A 17,224-nucleotide genomic window follows, 5' to 3' on the forward strand; every position below is an offset into this window, starting at 1 on the left:
GAAGTTAACGGACAGGCCTACAGGAGTTTCAACATGCTTCAGATCAGGTAACAAACACTAGCACTGACCATTGTTATTGGAGTCCAGGCATTTCCCTTTCCTTCTGAACTGTTTCCGTTCATCATCCCGCATCTTCCTCTCTGCTCCCTGTGGGGAAAATGAGGCAAAAATTAGGGCATTGAAAATTTTAACATAGCATTGGCAATAGAGGGTTTACTGGCCATCTCTGGATGGCAGGCACATTGAGGTAAAGGCAGCCTTTATTAAAAATGATCACCTCAGAGACCTGCTACAGGCCCTCCAGAAAAAGGAGGTAGGTGTGCACTTTCTGATACTTATACATTAAAAAAAAAATCTTTTTACAAATGAAAACCGTGGACAAAAATAGCTGTGCAAAATGTTTCTGTTGGAAGATATCTGAGGCTGGGGAAGAACCTCTAAAGGAGATTCTCATCTTTTCTGCTTTTTAAAAACTTGTCAGAATTACACATTAATTGTGAGACACAGTCCTATGTAGGTCTGATACAAAGAAAACTTTCTCAGGACCCTGTTCTGTAAAGGCCTCAGCGGTGCAGACACATCCCGGCTGTCCTGTCTCACTCATCTGAGGGGGCTGAACAATCTCTATTCCTCAGCCCTGTCTGCTATGCTGCTCTAACCTCCGACAACCTTTCTTTTTATTCTTGTGGAGTCACTGGAGTTTAAATTTCCTCTCAGACAACCTGGTGGAAAAGCGATGTTCTACCTTATCACAGAATATCTTGATCTGGCAGACGGCACGGTGCACCAGCTGGCTGGTTCCATTGCCGTAGTCGTAGGTGTCTATCTGGAGGTTCAGTGGGACACCTTTTACTCCTTTCTGGGAGGAGAAGTCAGTGCTCAGGCAATTCACCCCAATAAATACCTGCAAATAGGAACAGAATTTGATATAGCTTGTTGGTGCTTAAAACATTATCCTCAAACAGAAATAAGAATGGGGGATAGGAACAAAAGCAGCTCCTGAGACAGCTTCCAACCCCCCCAGCCTTGGCCGTGCACGTGGGCTGTTGGTTTCCCACCTAAGTGCAGCTGCAAGTCCTTTCTAGCTGCACCCTCCCACATCACCTACGCCAGCTGTCCAGGAGAAAGAGCTTTGTTGCATGGACAGCTCACACTTTATCATACTGCACTCTGTTACATCCCTGATTGTCTCTGACTCTTTATTAACACTTTGGCTATCCACTCCCATCAGTTCAGGGAAGCTTCAGATCAGATGCAAAGTCTGCCTGGGGATATTCTTGCTGATATTTTTGATCTTTCAGTTGAACAAGGGACCCTCAGACAGCAATGCCCTGGAGGAAGGGAGGAGGGTTAGGCTTCAGCTTGAGGAATTACAAATCATTGTTGTTAGTTAAATAAATACCCATCCTTACGCTGGTCTCCTTTCACTCGAATGGAGTTACCTCCAGTGGGAATTTATGAAGAAAAGCTGAGCACAGACATAATTCACACTGTATCTCCACAATGCCAACTCATTTGCGTGACCCTGGAATTTCCCCTGGACTCTCTGGGGACAGATCTGCAGCTGGTGAAGCTCACACAGCTCTTTCAGCAGGGCTTTGGCTGAAGATTACAGCCCTGAAACCTAGTGTCAAATCTAGTCAATACCTACATATAGAAAAGAAACCACTTATCTGTGGTGTGAAGTTTAATTGCGCAAAGAGAGGTAACAGGTGCCACAGACGACCCAAATACCTGATCCACCCCCCAGCCCTTGCAGGTCTCTGAAGTCTCACCTTTACTAGCCCCAGGACAGTGCATGTACAGAGTTTCTGCTAAGAGTTAAATCCAGTTTTACTGAGGTACCCCTGAGGGCTTGCCACATACCTGACATATTTCCATTTCTGACAACTTTGCCTTGAAGACATTTGTTAACCTCCTGGGTTGTAAAAGACCAAGGTCGCCTTTGGGCTAAAAGAATGACTTAATGAGATCCCAAAGCAAACCAGAGTTTTCCCAAGCTACCAGTTTCAGAGAGACAGGATTTATGCTTTTCTTTTTTTCTTAGTTCTTTCATCTTTTTTTTTTTTTTTCAAATATGCTCTTTTCAATCCACACTAGATAGCAAAGCATTAACAAGAGACTCTGAAGAGATGCAGAAGAGACAGCAAAGCTCTTCTTTCGCTACACAGGAAAGATGTCAACATAAGTCTTACAGATTTTAAGGTCAAAAGGGATCTTGTGACCTGCCTGGCTCCCTTCCACATCACACAACTCACAAAAGGGTGGTCAGTCATTTATGCATCAAAATGCTGCCTTGAAAGGAGGGTCTTTGTTCCCTAAGCTGTGGTTTATTTAAATAGGTTTCACCCACATGTGAGTAGAGTCCTCATCTAGGCTAACTGCTGCAAAGAGTTTTCTTGAGTTATCCATCAGCACCAAAATAACATCTCTGAGTCAGTCTCAGGTATAGCTAGAATGTTTATTAGTTAATGGCAATGCTTAAACACACAGAAGCACGGTGTCCTTCCCTGCTGTCCTGGCAGACAAACGCTACCTGGGGCCACTGGAATGGCATTGTTTGGATTTGAAACTCTGCCTTTCAGCTGAGAAGCAGGGAGAGCACGGCTGGGCTGTCAGAAAGCAGGCTACAGTTTTGCTGCGGACCAAGGCTTCCCATTTCCCTTCCACAAGCAGGTTGTACCTTTGCTTCTTCATGGACGTTCCACACAAAGGACAGCGCGTTGTAGGCTAACTCCTCAATGTTCTGAACTGTGTTGAAGTTTTCTTTACAGTCAGCTGAAATGCAATGAAGAAGCAGCTTATACTCTGGCTACAAAACTGTTTACATTCCCTAGGCTTTCCACTCCCCAAATGCCTGCCTCCCACTGACTGACCACTGGATAAACTTTAGTGTGCATAACTAAGGCCAGAAATGACTCAAAGGTCTTGGCTGGTGGCTGCTATTTGAGTAGTGATTTTATGCAAAGTCAGCGTACATTGGTTCTAAATTCAAACAACCATATGTCTTGTTCCGAGCCACGAGGTGCTTGGCACGGTGCTCAGCAAGATGCTGTGCTGGACGGGCAAAACATCTGTCTGGCCCAGCATAACTCACTGTAAACCCTGTATGCTGGCAGTGAAGGACAAGAAGTACCAAAGCCTTTTCTAGCTCAGATTCCTAGACTCCAAGAGGACATAGGTCACATCTGTAAGAGTACAAATTGGTTTAGAAGCTTCTGTTCCTCTGACTGAGGCTCTTCTTGATGTATCTTGAGCTCCTTGTTCATGTCCCTACACTTGGCAAACACCATCTTAAATCCCCAAGAGCTCACCAGACAGAAAGGATCTGAAGCCAGCAGACCAGCCTGCTCCTCCCTGATTTCCCCCAGGCCAGATTTTTGAGCTGCAACCATGTTATTGTGTATTGGAAATGCAGTAAACTGGTGCTAGAAGTCATCAACCCCACCCAGCCATCACAATCTGACAGCCATGCTCATACCAACGTCAATGACTCTCTGCTTGGCTGTGGGCTGGCGGGAGTGCCAGTGCTTCCAGAATTTGAGCTGCTCCGTTGGTATCTTTTCGTTGTCAAAAACAATCATCACAACACTCTGTAACACAGTGAGGATATCCCATATCAGTATACACAGCAGGACAATGTTTGGTGCTCTCACTGCCCTTTCCGTCCAGTGCATCCATGCACTGGCCAAGGGCAGCTTAGTGTCATTGATAATGTTTTATTGCTGGGGAACCTAAGGCAGACAGGAGAAGGGACTTGACCATGATCATACAGGCAGCCACAGAGCCAAGAGCAGAACCAAGGTGCCTTGTATGTCCCCTGCTTGCAGTGCCCATGTGTTTCCACCAACTCCAAGGCATGCAAGCATCCTGCATTGGGAAATTGTTAGCAATGCTGCAGTAGGTATTAAACTGAAACATTCTAGAAGATCTTTTCCTAGACATTCTCAGTTTCAGAAATCCTGCAAGTTTTGTGATGTCCGAAGTCTAGCCCCTAGATACCCCTCAGGGTTGGAGGACCATGTTTCTTTTGTGGGAGCTCAAGCTCAGCTTAGACTTGGGGGTGACTCTGAAGCCTGGACACACATCCCGGGATCAAGACAGGGCACTTGTTTCCAGTACTGAAATCTTCATAGAATCATAGAATGGATTGGGTTGGAAAGAACTTTAAAGTTCATCTAATTCCAATGCCTGTGCCATGGGTAGGGAACCTTCCACTAGACAAGGCTGTTCAAAGTCTCATTCAACCTGGCCACTTTTAGGGATGGAGCATCCACAACTTCTCTGGGCAACCTTCCCACCAGGGACCCCAGACAACCATCAGCTAGGGAGGCATATTGTGCATCCCTGACCTGACTGAAAGGTTTCAATTGACAGGTAACATGCAAGCTGTTGCTGTGGATCAGAGGATTAGTTTGCTATGGGTGAATCCATCCCATTCATTACTTTAAGCCAACATGAGCCACAAAGCCATTACTCTTCATGTTCAGGTCTGTTCCCAGGCCAGCACAATTGCTGGATGTCTGATTATAGCATGTGTCAGCAAAATTGTCAGCTTGTCTCTTACCTTCACTTTATTTGAGGACAAGTGTAAACATTTGCTGTCTCCAGCTGTCCGCAGTGTGATGGGGTAGAACTGTCCTTTGTTGAGGTAGGCCATGGGAGAGTCCCCAGATTTTATGTGAATTGCTTTGGGCGACCCCAGAGTGTATTCAAAGTCACTTGTATGGAACAAAGAGAGAATGATGAGTATGATGAATAAGCACACACTGCTGTTTCACTTCAAAAGTAAAACAAATGCAAGTCTCCATCTTTACAGGCAACAGACACCGCACACATAGAAGTGTGCCCTACTCCCCATCTCACAGCTGTGGTCAAGCACCTTGCAGCACAGCACATAGTGATCCTCCCAACACCCTGGGGAACAGCACTTATCCAATATCCTCATTTTACCTTTTGTTTTTGTTTATGTTTAAAAAAAAACATACATTATTGTAACCAGTATTTTTCTGTGGATGGCTACAGAACCACTGCACAGTCAAAAGCCTGAACCAAACTAAACCGAAATAGGTACTTGTGATGAGACTTTTAAAATGTCCTGAACTCAGATTACTGTCTCCAAATTCACACCCACAAGTGGCTGACCCAGGAGGAGTGTGTCCTAATGGGTCCTATAGAAACAGGAGGACCTGCAGGACACTGACATCTGCTTGTTTATCCAGGTGCTTAAAAAATGATTTAGAAGCCCAGCTTGTTGAACTCTCAGTCTCATGGACAGTAACTTTAGTCTTTACAAAAAATATCAGTAGTATTAGACAGAGGAAGGCATAACTGTTGACAGGCAAATTTAAAAGAGGAGCCTGATTTTTCCAGAAGGCCCGCTCTTGGACATTCACCAGCACCTATGAGCATTCAAACCACGATGCTACAGCTCAAGCGTTTCTTCTGTGGGGAACCTGTGCAAGCCATCACCTGTACGCAAGCTTTCACACAGACCCTTCAGCTGCCTGGGAGTTGAAAATCATCATCTTCCTGCTTAGTCACTAACTCTTTTTCCTGCTCCCGCCTCCCCAGTGATGCCATCTCTGAAGATAGACTTGGCAACTCCTCTTATCTAGAGCCAGGAGAACCAGAGAACTTCAGTACAGGAATAAACAGCAAACAGAAAGCCTCTCGCTCATGAACACAAGCTGATGTCTGTGTGAAAATCCCCACGTCTGGCAGCTGAGTCACAGAGCCAGGTGACTCAGGAGGCAAATAAAAAGTGGGAGGTGGAATAATGTTACCTACTTGGAGATTTGATGTGATATCTAGAGCAGGAAAGCTCTGCCTGAGTGAGGGATGGAAAAGAGGATGGAATCTCTCTCATGTTTTAGGAATGAGATGCAGTGGCACCTTCTCTAATAAATGTTCGCTAACAGTGCTAAACCCTAAGTAAGAACCTAAACTTTAGATTAGGAGGAGGCTGTTTTTCACCCTTATCAACTGACATCCTCATTTTTTTGTCATTTACCCCCATTCCAAGTAGCTTGTAGAAAGATGGTGCAGCCACCTGGATCTACACAGGAACTACGCAGTCGTCCCGGAAAGGGGGTTGTAGCACCCAACAAACCCTCACATGGCAGACCTCAGTGCCACATCTTTGCTCTGGCTAAGGTGCTAAGGAGATGTGACCACAGCAGTAAAAACAGTTGGCACTGGATTTACACCAGGTTGGCCAAGAGAGTACAATCTGAACCACACTAAAAGCATGAGCTGGCACAAATCAATCTAGTAACTTGAATTTAAGACTGGGTTTGATCCCTTTTCAACAAAACATTTCAAATCCTAATCCCTGCTTCAAATTTCACACACCAAAATTCATAAACTGTTCTGTGTCTAAAAAGTCATGGAAGAGCCACTTGCTTCTAAGACACCAGGGACACACCTGCAAAACCGTGACATCTCTAAGTTTGCTATGGCCCCTGCCAAGGCTGGTTCTGGGGTGAGGAAAGGGCTGCAGTCTTTCCCCAGGAAAGGTACACAGCCAAGTGCACTGGAAACCCAGAGATCAAGGACTGGCAGTTACCTCTTAACACTGTCCGTAGCATAACTCTCAGGGCAAGGTGGCTCTGGCTGGGGTTTGAGGATATCACTGAAGAGTAGCGACTGTAGAAAAGTGGAAAAAAAACAGTCAAAACTAGAATCTTTCATTGCTTTGTCGATTCACCTTCTCCAGTCATTACAACAGAGGCTTCTGATAAAACACGGAGCCTCATTTCAAAATCTTATCTTACTTCTAAAATCAATGTAAACCCCCCAATAATTCAATGCAAATGGCATCAAGCTTGTAATGCAAAAGCAAAGCTCCCACTGACTCCAGCATGAACAAACCCCAAATTAGAGACAGCGTCATGCAGTACCCCCTGGGCTGCACTGACAGCATGCAACCAACAGCTCTGACCTCCTGGGGATCCTCTTTGAAAGTGCTGTCTGGCTGCCACCTCTGCTGTGTTGGGGCCACAGGGATGGTCTCGAAGAGGGAGTTCAATGAGCTGTTGTCGTATACATCCCCTGGAGGGACCATGTAGGTGTCTGGTGTGGCATCCAGCTTGCTAACGCCTGGTGGAAGCATGGCTGGTTTGTGAGGAGTAGGGATGCCTTCAAGATTTAAGCCATTCTTCTTCTGCGGCTCGCAATATTCTTGGGTCATAGAAGTGTTTTCAGACAAGAGCTTCATGAGATGGGCTGAGCCATCAAAGGATGCGATCTCTGGGTCGTACTCCATTCCGTGGCAGTGCCTGGTGGAGAAAGGATCCCATCTCAAACCAGGGAAGAGGGTGGACAACCCCAGTAAGTTGTCACAGCAAGATGCAAATGCCTTGATGCACTGCTGGGAAGCAAACTGCACAGTCTAGCTGCCAGCTGACCTTGAGTCAGCAGCATACATCTCCCACTTGATACAGGAGATCTGACAGGCCCGTGGGTGATCTCTACTCACTCACACACCTCTCAGTGCAATCAACAAGAGCCAGAGGTGATCAGCAGATAAGGGATGATCACACAGAATCCTAGAATATGGTTTAGACATTGGTAGGAGCTGCAGATCCAGGGCCTACATCCATCGTTTCTTCATTTAGGCTATTAAACACTCAGAGCAGCAGGGAAGATACAGAAGATAACTGCTATGTGGTCTTTTCAGGGCTCATTGACAATGAATTTATTTTATTTCATTTTATTTTAAGAAAGTTGACTTGCACTAGTTCACACAACTCCAGGAACTTAGGAGACAAAACTCCCAGAGATCACGAGATGAGTGAAAATTTGCAATATTAGAAATGAGATGTATGGCTCAAGCTTCAAAGCAGAAGAGACCAAGTATAGGAGCTATCAGGTGATAAAGACATGGACAAAATGCATTCCTGTCGCACACACAAACCATCCCTTGGTACAACATTCCAAGAACTGGTCCCTTCTGCAGCAGTGACTTTGTGACCCTGCTGGCTCTGCAGCCCTTGCTCAGGTGGGAAGAGGTGGTTTATTGCCCCTGTTACCATGCTCAGAAAACAAACCAATCCCCACATTATCAACCCTCACACCTCTTGGCAGCATGAGCTTTCCCTAAGGGAAATAAAGCTGATTGAGTAGCTCCCACTCACTCTGCTTTGAGACCTTCACCTTCAGGTATATGGTGAAATCTATGTAGTTAATAAAAAAACACATTCCACTGCTATAAATACTGTTCAGAATGCAGTGGCCTTTCAGAGAGGAGAAAACAGCTTAACTCAGCCTACTTATGAAGAAGAAATGAAGTATCATTTAAGAGGCTTAAATAGTTAAAAACAGACAACCAGAAAAGGTTGCCAAAGTATACAGCATCCAGGAAGAGGAACTGAACTCATAGTGGCAAATGAGCTATTAATTTCATAGTTAATTATCTGAAAACCTCAAAGGACAAATGGGAGTCACTGGAGGAGAATCCTGGGAGACTAGAAGCAATTACAACAGAAACCCTTATCAGCCCAGTGAACAGAAGAGAACTTTGTCGTTCCCTTCTCACTGCCAATGCTTAATCCCTTTCCCCTTTCCAACTGGAACAAAATAGGAAATAAATTCTTTAAATAAATTCTTTAGCTACTGCAAATCAGTGCAACTACTCTGAATGCAGCTAGACAGATCCTCAGTTGTGTAAATGGGTGTAGCTCAATTTATACCTGCTTGGGATTTGGCCTAAAGAATTTTAATATATGTCTCAGGGTTAATAACCTCCACTGTTGTTGGTAATAACACCATGCTTTGATGTTTATTTTATGCAAGCTAAGAGACCCATCATGCATGCAAGCAGCTGCAGGAGAATTAGACTGCTATAGAGAGCAAAAGTGAAGCTAACCTCTTTCCTAGTTCATTGCGTCCCATCATACCAGACGGAAGAATCCTCTTCTCCTTTGGGACCTAGAACAAGGCAGAACAAAGAGTTTGTTTATTGTTAGATTTTATTCATGGAAAGCAGAGGCAAAATTAGCCTTGTCTGTGTGGCAAGTGAAGTCTCATAGATAAAACACTGTGTGAATAATAAACACTGGGTGAGGACACAGGAGACCTGGGCTCTCCTGCTGGTTCTGCCACGGACTCCCAAGGTAACCTTAGGCAAGCCACACCATCTTGTTCTGGGAATGACTTTCAAAAGCACCCAGCTGAATAGGAACATCAGTCTTATTGGTTTCAATTAGGTCTAAATCCTACCCACGTTTCACTAAGCCCCATCCTGCAGCAGCAATGGAAAAAATAAAGCTGCAAGGGTCTGGAAAACACATTGCTGTTTTAATTTTGTGTCTCTCAGAGCATCCCTGTTTCTTACAAGAAAGCTGTTATATAAAAAGAACACCAGCCTGAGACTCCAGACACCCAGTTTCAGTTTTCCACCCTGTTCTGGTTTCGTTTTACAGTACGAGGCTCTTTTATGCCTCAGTTTTCCATCTGTGCACTGGGGATAATAGTGGCACTCTATGCCCATGGGCGTTACTCAGGGATCACTGTATGAACAACAAAGAGAGTTCAAGAGGTGGGTACTCTCCTAAGGTGGCTCAGCATGTTTTACCTTCACACTTGTCCTCTGGGACAGACTCCCCCAAGACACCCAGCCCCAATAGGAACATACCATGTAGTAGTCATAGAGGAGGCTCAGGGCAGCCACGCTGTCATCATCTCCATTCACCCTCATCATCGCCTTGGTGGCTGCAGTCAGGGGATTCTCCAGGTAGGTTTTCCAGGCTTCATCTTCATTGGTGTAGGAGAACTTCTGGAAGTTCATGGTGTCATTCTTCATCAGACGCACAGACCTAAAACTAAGCCAGACAGAGAAAGCAAGGGATGAAGAATACTAATTTTCCACAGAAATTTCCATGCCACCCAGCTGAACACATGAAGGGCTTCCCAGAGGCACTGCTGGAATGGAGAAGGGCTGCTTTCCTGGTGCTTAACTCCCAGCCTCTTTGGGGTTCCTAATCCTGCCTGTAGCTATGTACAAAAATAGGCCAGAGTGTCTCTGGTGGGGCTGCGCAGAGGCAGATGTACTTCTGCATCCCTCCTCCTGCCCCAAGGATGCAAAACACCACATCAACATCTGCGACTGCTCCCCCCATACACACATGTACTGGCCAGCCAGAGCACGTGCTGTCAGGGTGGGATGTTGGTCAGTAACCTGGATGCAATGTGATCAGGAAACTTTGTAAAATTATTCTGTGAACTTTGAACTAAAGGCCAGTGCAGACCACAAAATATCACTCAGCATTCAGAGAACTTGACTTACCCAGAAGAAACCAAGACTCATTTTTCTTTGCTCTTTATGGATTTAGAATTTAGCTCCATCCTAAGTTTTTTCGTTTGTTTGTTTTGTTTTTTTTTCAATCATTAGTAAATGATTTCACTTTGAGGGAAGTAGACAGGCAAATCACAACACCCTCTCTTCCACTAAAAATACGTGACAGAGGTGATGCTCATGGGACTGTGTGCGCTGAGAAGCAACATACAAAAAATGTCCTGCCTCTTCTCTCTTCTGGCACTTTCTCTGGGTCTCTCCATCTTATGTTAATAAACTGCCAGGTACATAATTACCTAAATATTGGTCATCTTTCCCTTTCCTCCAGCAAATCGCTCTAGCAGGCAGCACAGAAGTGCTTCCGCACATCCCCTGGGTGCTCCGTGCTGCAGGTTCACCCCACTCAGGAGAGGCTGAATCAGGGCTGTACTCCTGTCACGTCCATCAGCCATGTGTACACGGTGTCACCACCACAGCTCATTGCACTCGCCATAAGAAAGTAAACAAGCTTTGCAGTCAGAAATTACTTCTTCATCAAATGTAAACTTTCAGGAATGGCAAACGTTTTTTTGTTAGTGGAAGAGGCATAGAAAAATAAGAAGTAAGATGCCTTTAAATCTTCAAAGTTGCCAAGAGCAGAACATTTTCAATTACTACATTTTCTATGGGAAGGCAGAGAAAATGCACAGGAATTCAGGTAATGAGTACTGCACTTCAATGTCATTTTTATAAGGAATAAGATGTTTCCATTACCTTACTCTCCATACGTTTGTAATGAGGCCTGGGCTTGAATTTTAAGTGAATCACTTGGAGAACAATAATTTCTCTTGAAAGGAATTTGGCATCTCTGAAACTCCCAATTATTGCCAACCAGGATAGACACTGCCAGCCCATTTAGTGTGAGCCGGCAGGGTGAAGAGCCAGGTGCTCGGCAGATGCTCTGGGGCTGGAAACTGGAGGGGTGCAGACATGACAGATGCTCGTCCATCCTCCCTGACAGCCCAGCTAAGGCAGCCTGGCTCCTGCACACGCACCAATGTACCGTAGGCATACCCATAAAAGCCAGGCAGGGGCAGTTTTGGTGGTGCTCGAGAGCGCTCCTTGGCCAAGCACCGTGGCAGCCCTGCCGTGGTACACAGTGTCTCCTACCGCAGCACAGATGAGGCTGCCAACAGCTGACTGCTGCCCTTGTCACTATTTTATTAAGCTATATGCTGCTTCCACACCAAGTCCCTCCACGTACAAGCCATGCAGCAGAAGCCAGTAAGGGCTCTGCCAACGGTCCGGGGCACCCCATTCCCACTGGTTTCAATGCTCACTGGAGGCAGGGGCCTGGGCTCAGGCTGGCAGAGAGAGCAGCAGCTTCCCAGTGGCAGGTCTGTCCTCTGCCAGCTCCCATCGCGCCCCGGAATAACGGAGATGCTGAGCTCGCTCCTCTTCTCCCTCACACGCCGTGATGATGCGCTAGCACCAGTTTCACCTCATGCATGAAACTTCACCAGGTGTTTTGCGAGTTTCGTTGTCTTTAGCATTTCTCACGCAGCCCTCCCTCCCCTTCAGTGCCGCTGCTGTCTCCAAGGCGAGCAATCGGCATGACTCAGATTTCACTGCTGTCGACTTGGCGATGGGCTGTTCAGTCCTGTCTGGACAGGAATCCTCACCCATTCTCAATCCGATCTTCTCAAGGAAGAATAGGCAGCAACAGAGCTTGCTCTCAGGGTGAGACTCCACTCCTATCACTTGTAATCAACATAGATAAACACACCGTGGTAGGATGTAGCAACAAAGCATTCAGGAGCTTAAAAAAGCACAGATATTACCAGGAAAAATGATCTGGAGCTTTCTTCTCCCTCACCTAAGCTCTCAACCAAGGCACTCCTTGTTCTGCAACTCCATTCTGCCTACCTGCTTTGTCCATCTGGCGTAGCACAACCACCATAAGCGCGAGCTGCTACTGCTTTAGGATTTTATCACCCGGTCTACACTTTGGAGGCAGAGGAAGATGGGTGGCAGAGCTCGAGATCACAACCACTCACAGCTGTGTCCAGTTTACGAAGAATACAAGTTTGAAAGGTGCCCTAGAAACCTACGTCTTATTTCCACATGTGACTTCTGGCTTTGCTGGGTAGCCCTGGCTATGATGCTTGCAGACATTGATACCTCATCCCTGCCCACCTCACGCCTTTGCTAGGAGAAACTGTCCCTGTAGCAGAGGTGGCACAACAGAAAACCCACCCTACCCAAAACCTATTAAAGTAAAGGCACTTTCCTAAAGCCCCAATGCATGCACTAAACTGGAGGAGACCTAAAATGTGGGCACATGTTGCTTTATGCTACTCCCATTACAGAAGCAGCAAACTCCAGCAGAAAGAAGGAACTGGAAAAGTCCCTGAAAGCCAAGGGGCCAACAGCCCAGCCAACACAGCGGCTCCTGCCATGCTCTGGCAACTGCATCGGTCCCGGTGAGCTTGCACTGATTCACCCAGCTGGGGGACCTGGACCAAGCTGACATTACGGGCATCCCATTTATTCCATTTTGTTTCCTTCATATGAGTTCATATGATACCTAATAGTCACTGAAATTAATTTGTGTAGAGCCAACTATTGTCTCAGATAGAACCCTGCAGCTGGGACAGTTCTGCAGATGAGACCCAACACAGACTCCATCCCACCTTACTTTTCCAGAGCAGACTGCTGTGACCCTATTCCAAAGGGTCAACAGGGTTAGCCAGTACCTGAAGAAAGAGGGTGATGTGAGGAGATCAGCAGATATGATGACACGTTTAGAGGCACCTTTTTGACATTCAGATGCACTTCAGTTCATGTAGCTACAGCATACCATCATGTCGGTTTGCTTCTACACCCTACCTACAACTCAGCATTAGCAATCTCTGTGAAGTAGAGATACAGGAAAGATCTGGATCCAAATCCAGATCTAAACACGTGTGAATTTTACTTTCATCACTCCCTGTGATGCTTCTTCCATGTGGTTACACCATGTTTGTCCACTGCAAACTGTCTGCTCTGTTTGGCAAAACAAATGTTCCTTTGACAGGCAGTTGCCTTGGTGCAGCAGCGCAGACAAAGCACAGATCGGCTGGTGAAACACAAACACATGGGCCCAGTGGCCTCCCTTCTTGTGTGCACAGACTCACCCCGCTGGGGCCTCGAGGTCATGTGCAAAGCAGGGCATGATTTTGGGAAGGGAGCAGTCTATTTGTTTCCAAACAGTCTAGAATTTGACACAAGGTGATACCAGCCCCCTTTCCCTGCTCCATCCCACCCAATCTGTGTTTCCCCAATTTATCTGTCAAGTCTACCATAACAGTGGCCTCCTGGTTATGAATAAACACTCAGGGTTATGCTGAAACAGGAGAATATGCCCAAAGGGTCCAGGTGGGGAGATCAGCCAAGCAGGAAAGAAACACTTGTATTCCTTTTGCTTTTTGTTGGGTTTCAGTGGGTGGTTTTGCTGGCCTTTAAGCTTTGTGTTGCTTGTCTTTGTTCTCTCCCCATAACTGATTAGGTTGCAACCTAAATATTGGCCATGCCAGATGCTGATGGCTACAGGGAAACATCAAGTTGTCAAAGGAACGGGGAATCCATGGCAACCAGCAGCAGGAATTCCAAGCCGCAGAACAGAGACCCTGGCCCACAGGACTTCGGAGATATCCCAGGCCATGCACACAGGGGCTATTATTAGCCCTGGTTTTGTGCATTGCACTCGCCTCCCTAATGAGATAACCCTGATGCTCCCCAAGAGTCTCTCATCAGTAGATCCCTGCTACACCTGGGAGAGCAGGACAAAAGCAGCAGCATTCAGCATGCCTGCTTTCTCAGGGCAGAGATGCTAGCCTGTAAATCAGGCCCCCTTGCAAAGGAAGGCAACATCCCATAGAACAGCCTAGTTTCTACATCCAAACTTCTGAGCTATATTCTGATTTTTACTCTATCTTCACAAGTTTAATAGAAGCATATTTAAAGACAATGCGGCCATACAGCTATCTGCATGTGTACTGTCACAGTCGGGCAAAAATCCAGAGAGAGACAGAGCCAGGAAAGAAAAACAGAAAAACACACAGACTAACAATGAAAAATGTCGCCTAGATGCCAAGTACAATACAGTGTCGATTCACAGGTGTGAAAGGCCTAGGAGACCTCAAATCTCAGGGCCCTGACCTCCCCTGCCTACAGGCCTGAAGTGTTTTCACTGGCAACTGGGTGAAAATGCGCCCTGTGCCACCGGATTTCTTCAGGGGCATTTCACCTGCACGATCAGCCTCGGGGCAGTGCAGCACTGAGCCTGGCACCACAGCCAGATGTCTCCTAGCCATCCCTCAGCCCTGTTTCACCCACAGACAGCGGGACGGAGGGAAGGCGCCGTGTCCCGTGGGCAGACCCTGGGGGCTGAGAGCCCTGCCTGGCTCCAGGACACAGCCCCCTCCCCAGCTTGCCTGTGGAGCTGAAGCCACTTGGAACGGTTTGCAGCCTGAGCCCACAGACAAACCTCCCAGGGGCCGGTATGCCTGAGTGACTTGCAGGGAACAAACCATAAACCCTAGATCCAAGCTCAGAGTTCTTCCATTTTTCACCAGCCTAACTCCATGCTTTTGGAGCTATTTATTATCACGGGAGGAGAAACAGAGGAACGGGAATTGACATTACAATGACTTGTCCAAGGATGCTCGGTGAAGGAACAGAACTAGACCTGAATCTCTGCTATAAACCTTGCAAGCACTGGACTGGTTCCTGCCTTGCTAGCCTGAAGGGCTCCACCAACGATTCAGCGTTGAATGATGCTGGGGGGACACCAGCTGGTATTGTTTTACCTGATAACATCATCCTTGAGCTATCCACCCACACAATCATATTTCACAAATGATTCGTGTTTTAGTGCCTTTCCTGCCTAACATAACAAATTACAGCACAGAATTAGTTTGCAGTTCAGGAATTGCAACTACTTTTTTTCAGAAGCTGCTTTGTGATGTCAGATGCTTCAGTTTTGAGGCGCCCGAGTTTCAGGGTGATCTGCCTTCAAAGGGAGAACACAACAAACAGGCCCTGAACAAGGGCCTCCGAGTGAACGTCTGCTGTCACCTGGCATGTCTGAAACACTGCTCTAAACTTCTACTCCTATTTTCCCTGTAGACAGATAAGGAGACACCTTGTGTGTACATGTATTCATGAACACAAACCTTCCCCTCCACCAACACCTAGCACACACACACACACTGTATTGAAGCTCCCAGTCCTTCCAACGCCATGAGAAGGCTTACACATGACAAGTCTTCATAACTTGGAGAATTGGGTGCTTCCAGTTATTGCTTTTGTTTTCAGTGCTTACGGATTTCCTTCCAGAGCTTCCACATCCAAAAACCTAGCTACTGGCTATTTTACTTTTTAATTCTCATCTGTTCACCTCACTCCAAGAGATGTAACTTTTAAGAAATAACAAATAAATACAAATCACAGCTTTACAAGACTTGGATGAAAAAACCCAATGGTAGCAATAAAGTAATATTCAATCTTTTGAGACAAAGTTTGTTTTCTCCTGCTCTTCAGGTAATCAGGTTTTAATGTAGTAAATAATTACGGGTTATTTGTACTGCAGCAGGGCCTAGGGTCCCTGACAGAGAACAGAGCCCAGTTTTACTCAAGCTTCTGTACTTCCCTCATCGCATCCTGTCAGAGAATCCTGCAGTTACACACTAAATAATGGGGCTGTCTCCTGGAGTTACATTTTCCTGTCTGATGCTCAGCACTCCTGAATGCAGTAAGAGCAGAGACTAATATTAAGCTCACCTAAAATTTGCTATTTCAGAGTTACGTGTTGAATCTCAGGCCTCCTACGTGTTCTGAGAGCCAACAGGACAGTTCAGTCCACCCATTTTAGGCTGGGGTGTGCTGGTCTCTTCCTGCTGACTGCAAACGCAGTCAGCTAACAAACTTGGCACCTGGACTGCAGCTGGCTGAAGGTGGGTGAGATGAGTTCTCCAGTGAGTTGCCCAAGAGGATACAGGAAGCGTGTGTCAGGGCAGGAGAGCTGCCACAAGCCTCACCTGACGCACCTCACTCCCCTGCCCACCTTGCCTGATGTCTGGCAGCAGACGAACCTTCTTCAGCTGCATTGTGGTCTATCTGCAGACCTGGCGAGAGGCAGCCCGGGTCGGCTCTCCCCGTTTGCTTTTCCCTTTCTTCCCATCCTGGAGGGACTTTTCAGGCTGGCCAGTTCTCACTCAGCTGGCAAGATCTCCTGTAATGTGCTTGGCCACAAGAGTATCCTCTGAACATATGTCCCCAAGGCCAGGCAAGCCTTTCACTTTGCTATTTAATCAAAAAACTTCATGCTGTGTTTTGAACAATGTTTTTGCCAAACAAGGATGATTCATTCCATTTTAGGTATAAGCCCATTAAACAATGCATTTCTTGAGAGCAACCATCACAGCTTGGATGCTTGGCAAAGACAGAATAAAGAGAAGAAACAAATACTTAATAAAGCAGGTGGCTGGCACCTGGGAGCCAAGTATCTTGGTAAATGACCCCTGCCCCTTTCCTCTGAACAGTTCTGGTTATGAACACTTCAGGGACAAGGACCACTTTGGGATGAGATGTTTCACAGTGTCTAACACCCTGCTACTCTCACCCATAACCACAGCCACCAGCCAGAAAAACATAACACCTAGAGGAATAACAACAAACAAGCCATCACATTTTCTTATCTTCTGAGCCTTTGAAACTTGGGTATTAGCAACGGAGTTTCAGCCAGAACATAATCAGATGTTAACTCAGTTCCTGGTTAATGGACTTTTCGGCTGTTGCCTTCGCCATCCTTGAACACATTACACGAGGATCCAAGGCACAGATCGGGAGCGGTCTCTGCCAGTCAGCTGAACCGAAGCGCTTGCAGGTGCAAGGTCCGTGTAAGCG

The 17,224-nt window shown here is 46.4% G+C and overlaps 1 protein-coding gene across 5 annotated transcripts in view; it reads right to left on the reverse strand.

Moving 5' to 3' along the window:
* The window catches only part of GRHL3 (grainyhead like transcription factor 3), a 39,213-nt gene that overhangs the window by 8,297 nt on the left and 13,692 nt on the right, over positions 1-17,224 (reverse strand). For 2 of the 5 annotated variants that reach the window (XM_080566941.1, XM_080566942.1), the window contains exons 2-10: positions 9,638-9,824; positions 8,870-8,931; positions 6,944-7,280; positions 6,569-6,648; positions 4,568-4,721; positions 3,482-3,593; positions 2,684-2,778; positions 746-904; positions 69-147 (exon numbers count right to left, since the gene is read on the reverse strand). In XM_080566941.1, coding sequence (XP_080423067.1) covers positions 69-147; positions 746-904; positions 2,684-2,778; positions 3,482-3,593; positions 4,568-4,721; positions 6,569-6,648; positions 6,944-7,280; positions 8,870-8,931; positions 9,638-9,805 — 1,246 coding nt within the window. In that variant the 5' untranslated portion in view covers positions 9,806-9,824. Of the gene's footprint in view, positions 1-68; positions 148-745; positions 905-2,683; positions 2,779-3,481; positions 3,594-4,567; positions 4,722-6,568; positions 6,649-6,943; positions 7,281-8,869; positions 8,932-9,637; positions 9,825-10,593; positions 11,582-12,152; positions 12,578-17,224 lie in introns of those variants that run through there. The other 3 variants (XM_080566943.1, XM_080566944.1, XM_080566945.1) reach the window with 3 other exon arrangements.

Source organism: Anser brachyrhynchus (genome assembly GCF_964034855.1).
Source record: "Anser brachyrhynchus genome assembly, chromosome: 24".
In the NCBI taxonomy this organism is placed as follows: Eukaryota; Metazoa; Chordata; class Aves; order Anseriformes; family Anatidae; genus Anser; species Anser brachyrhynchus.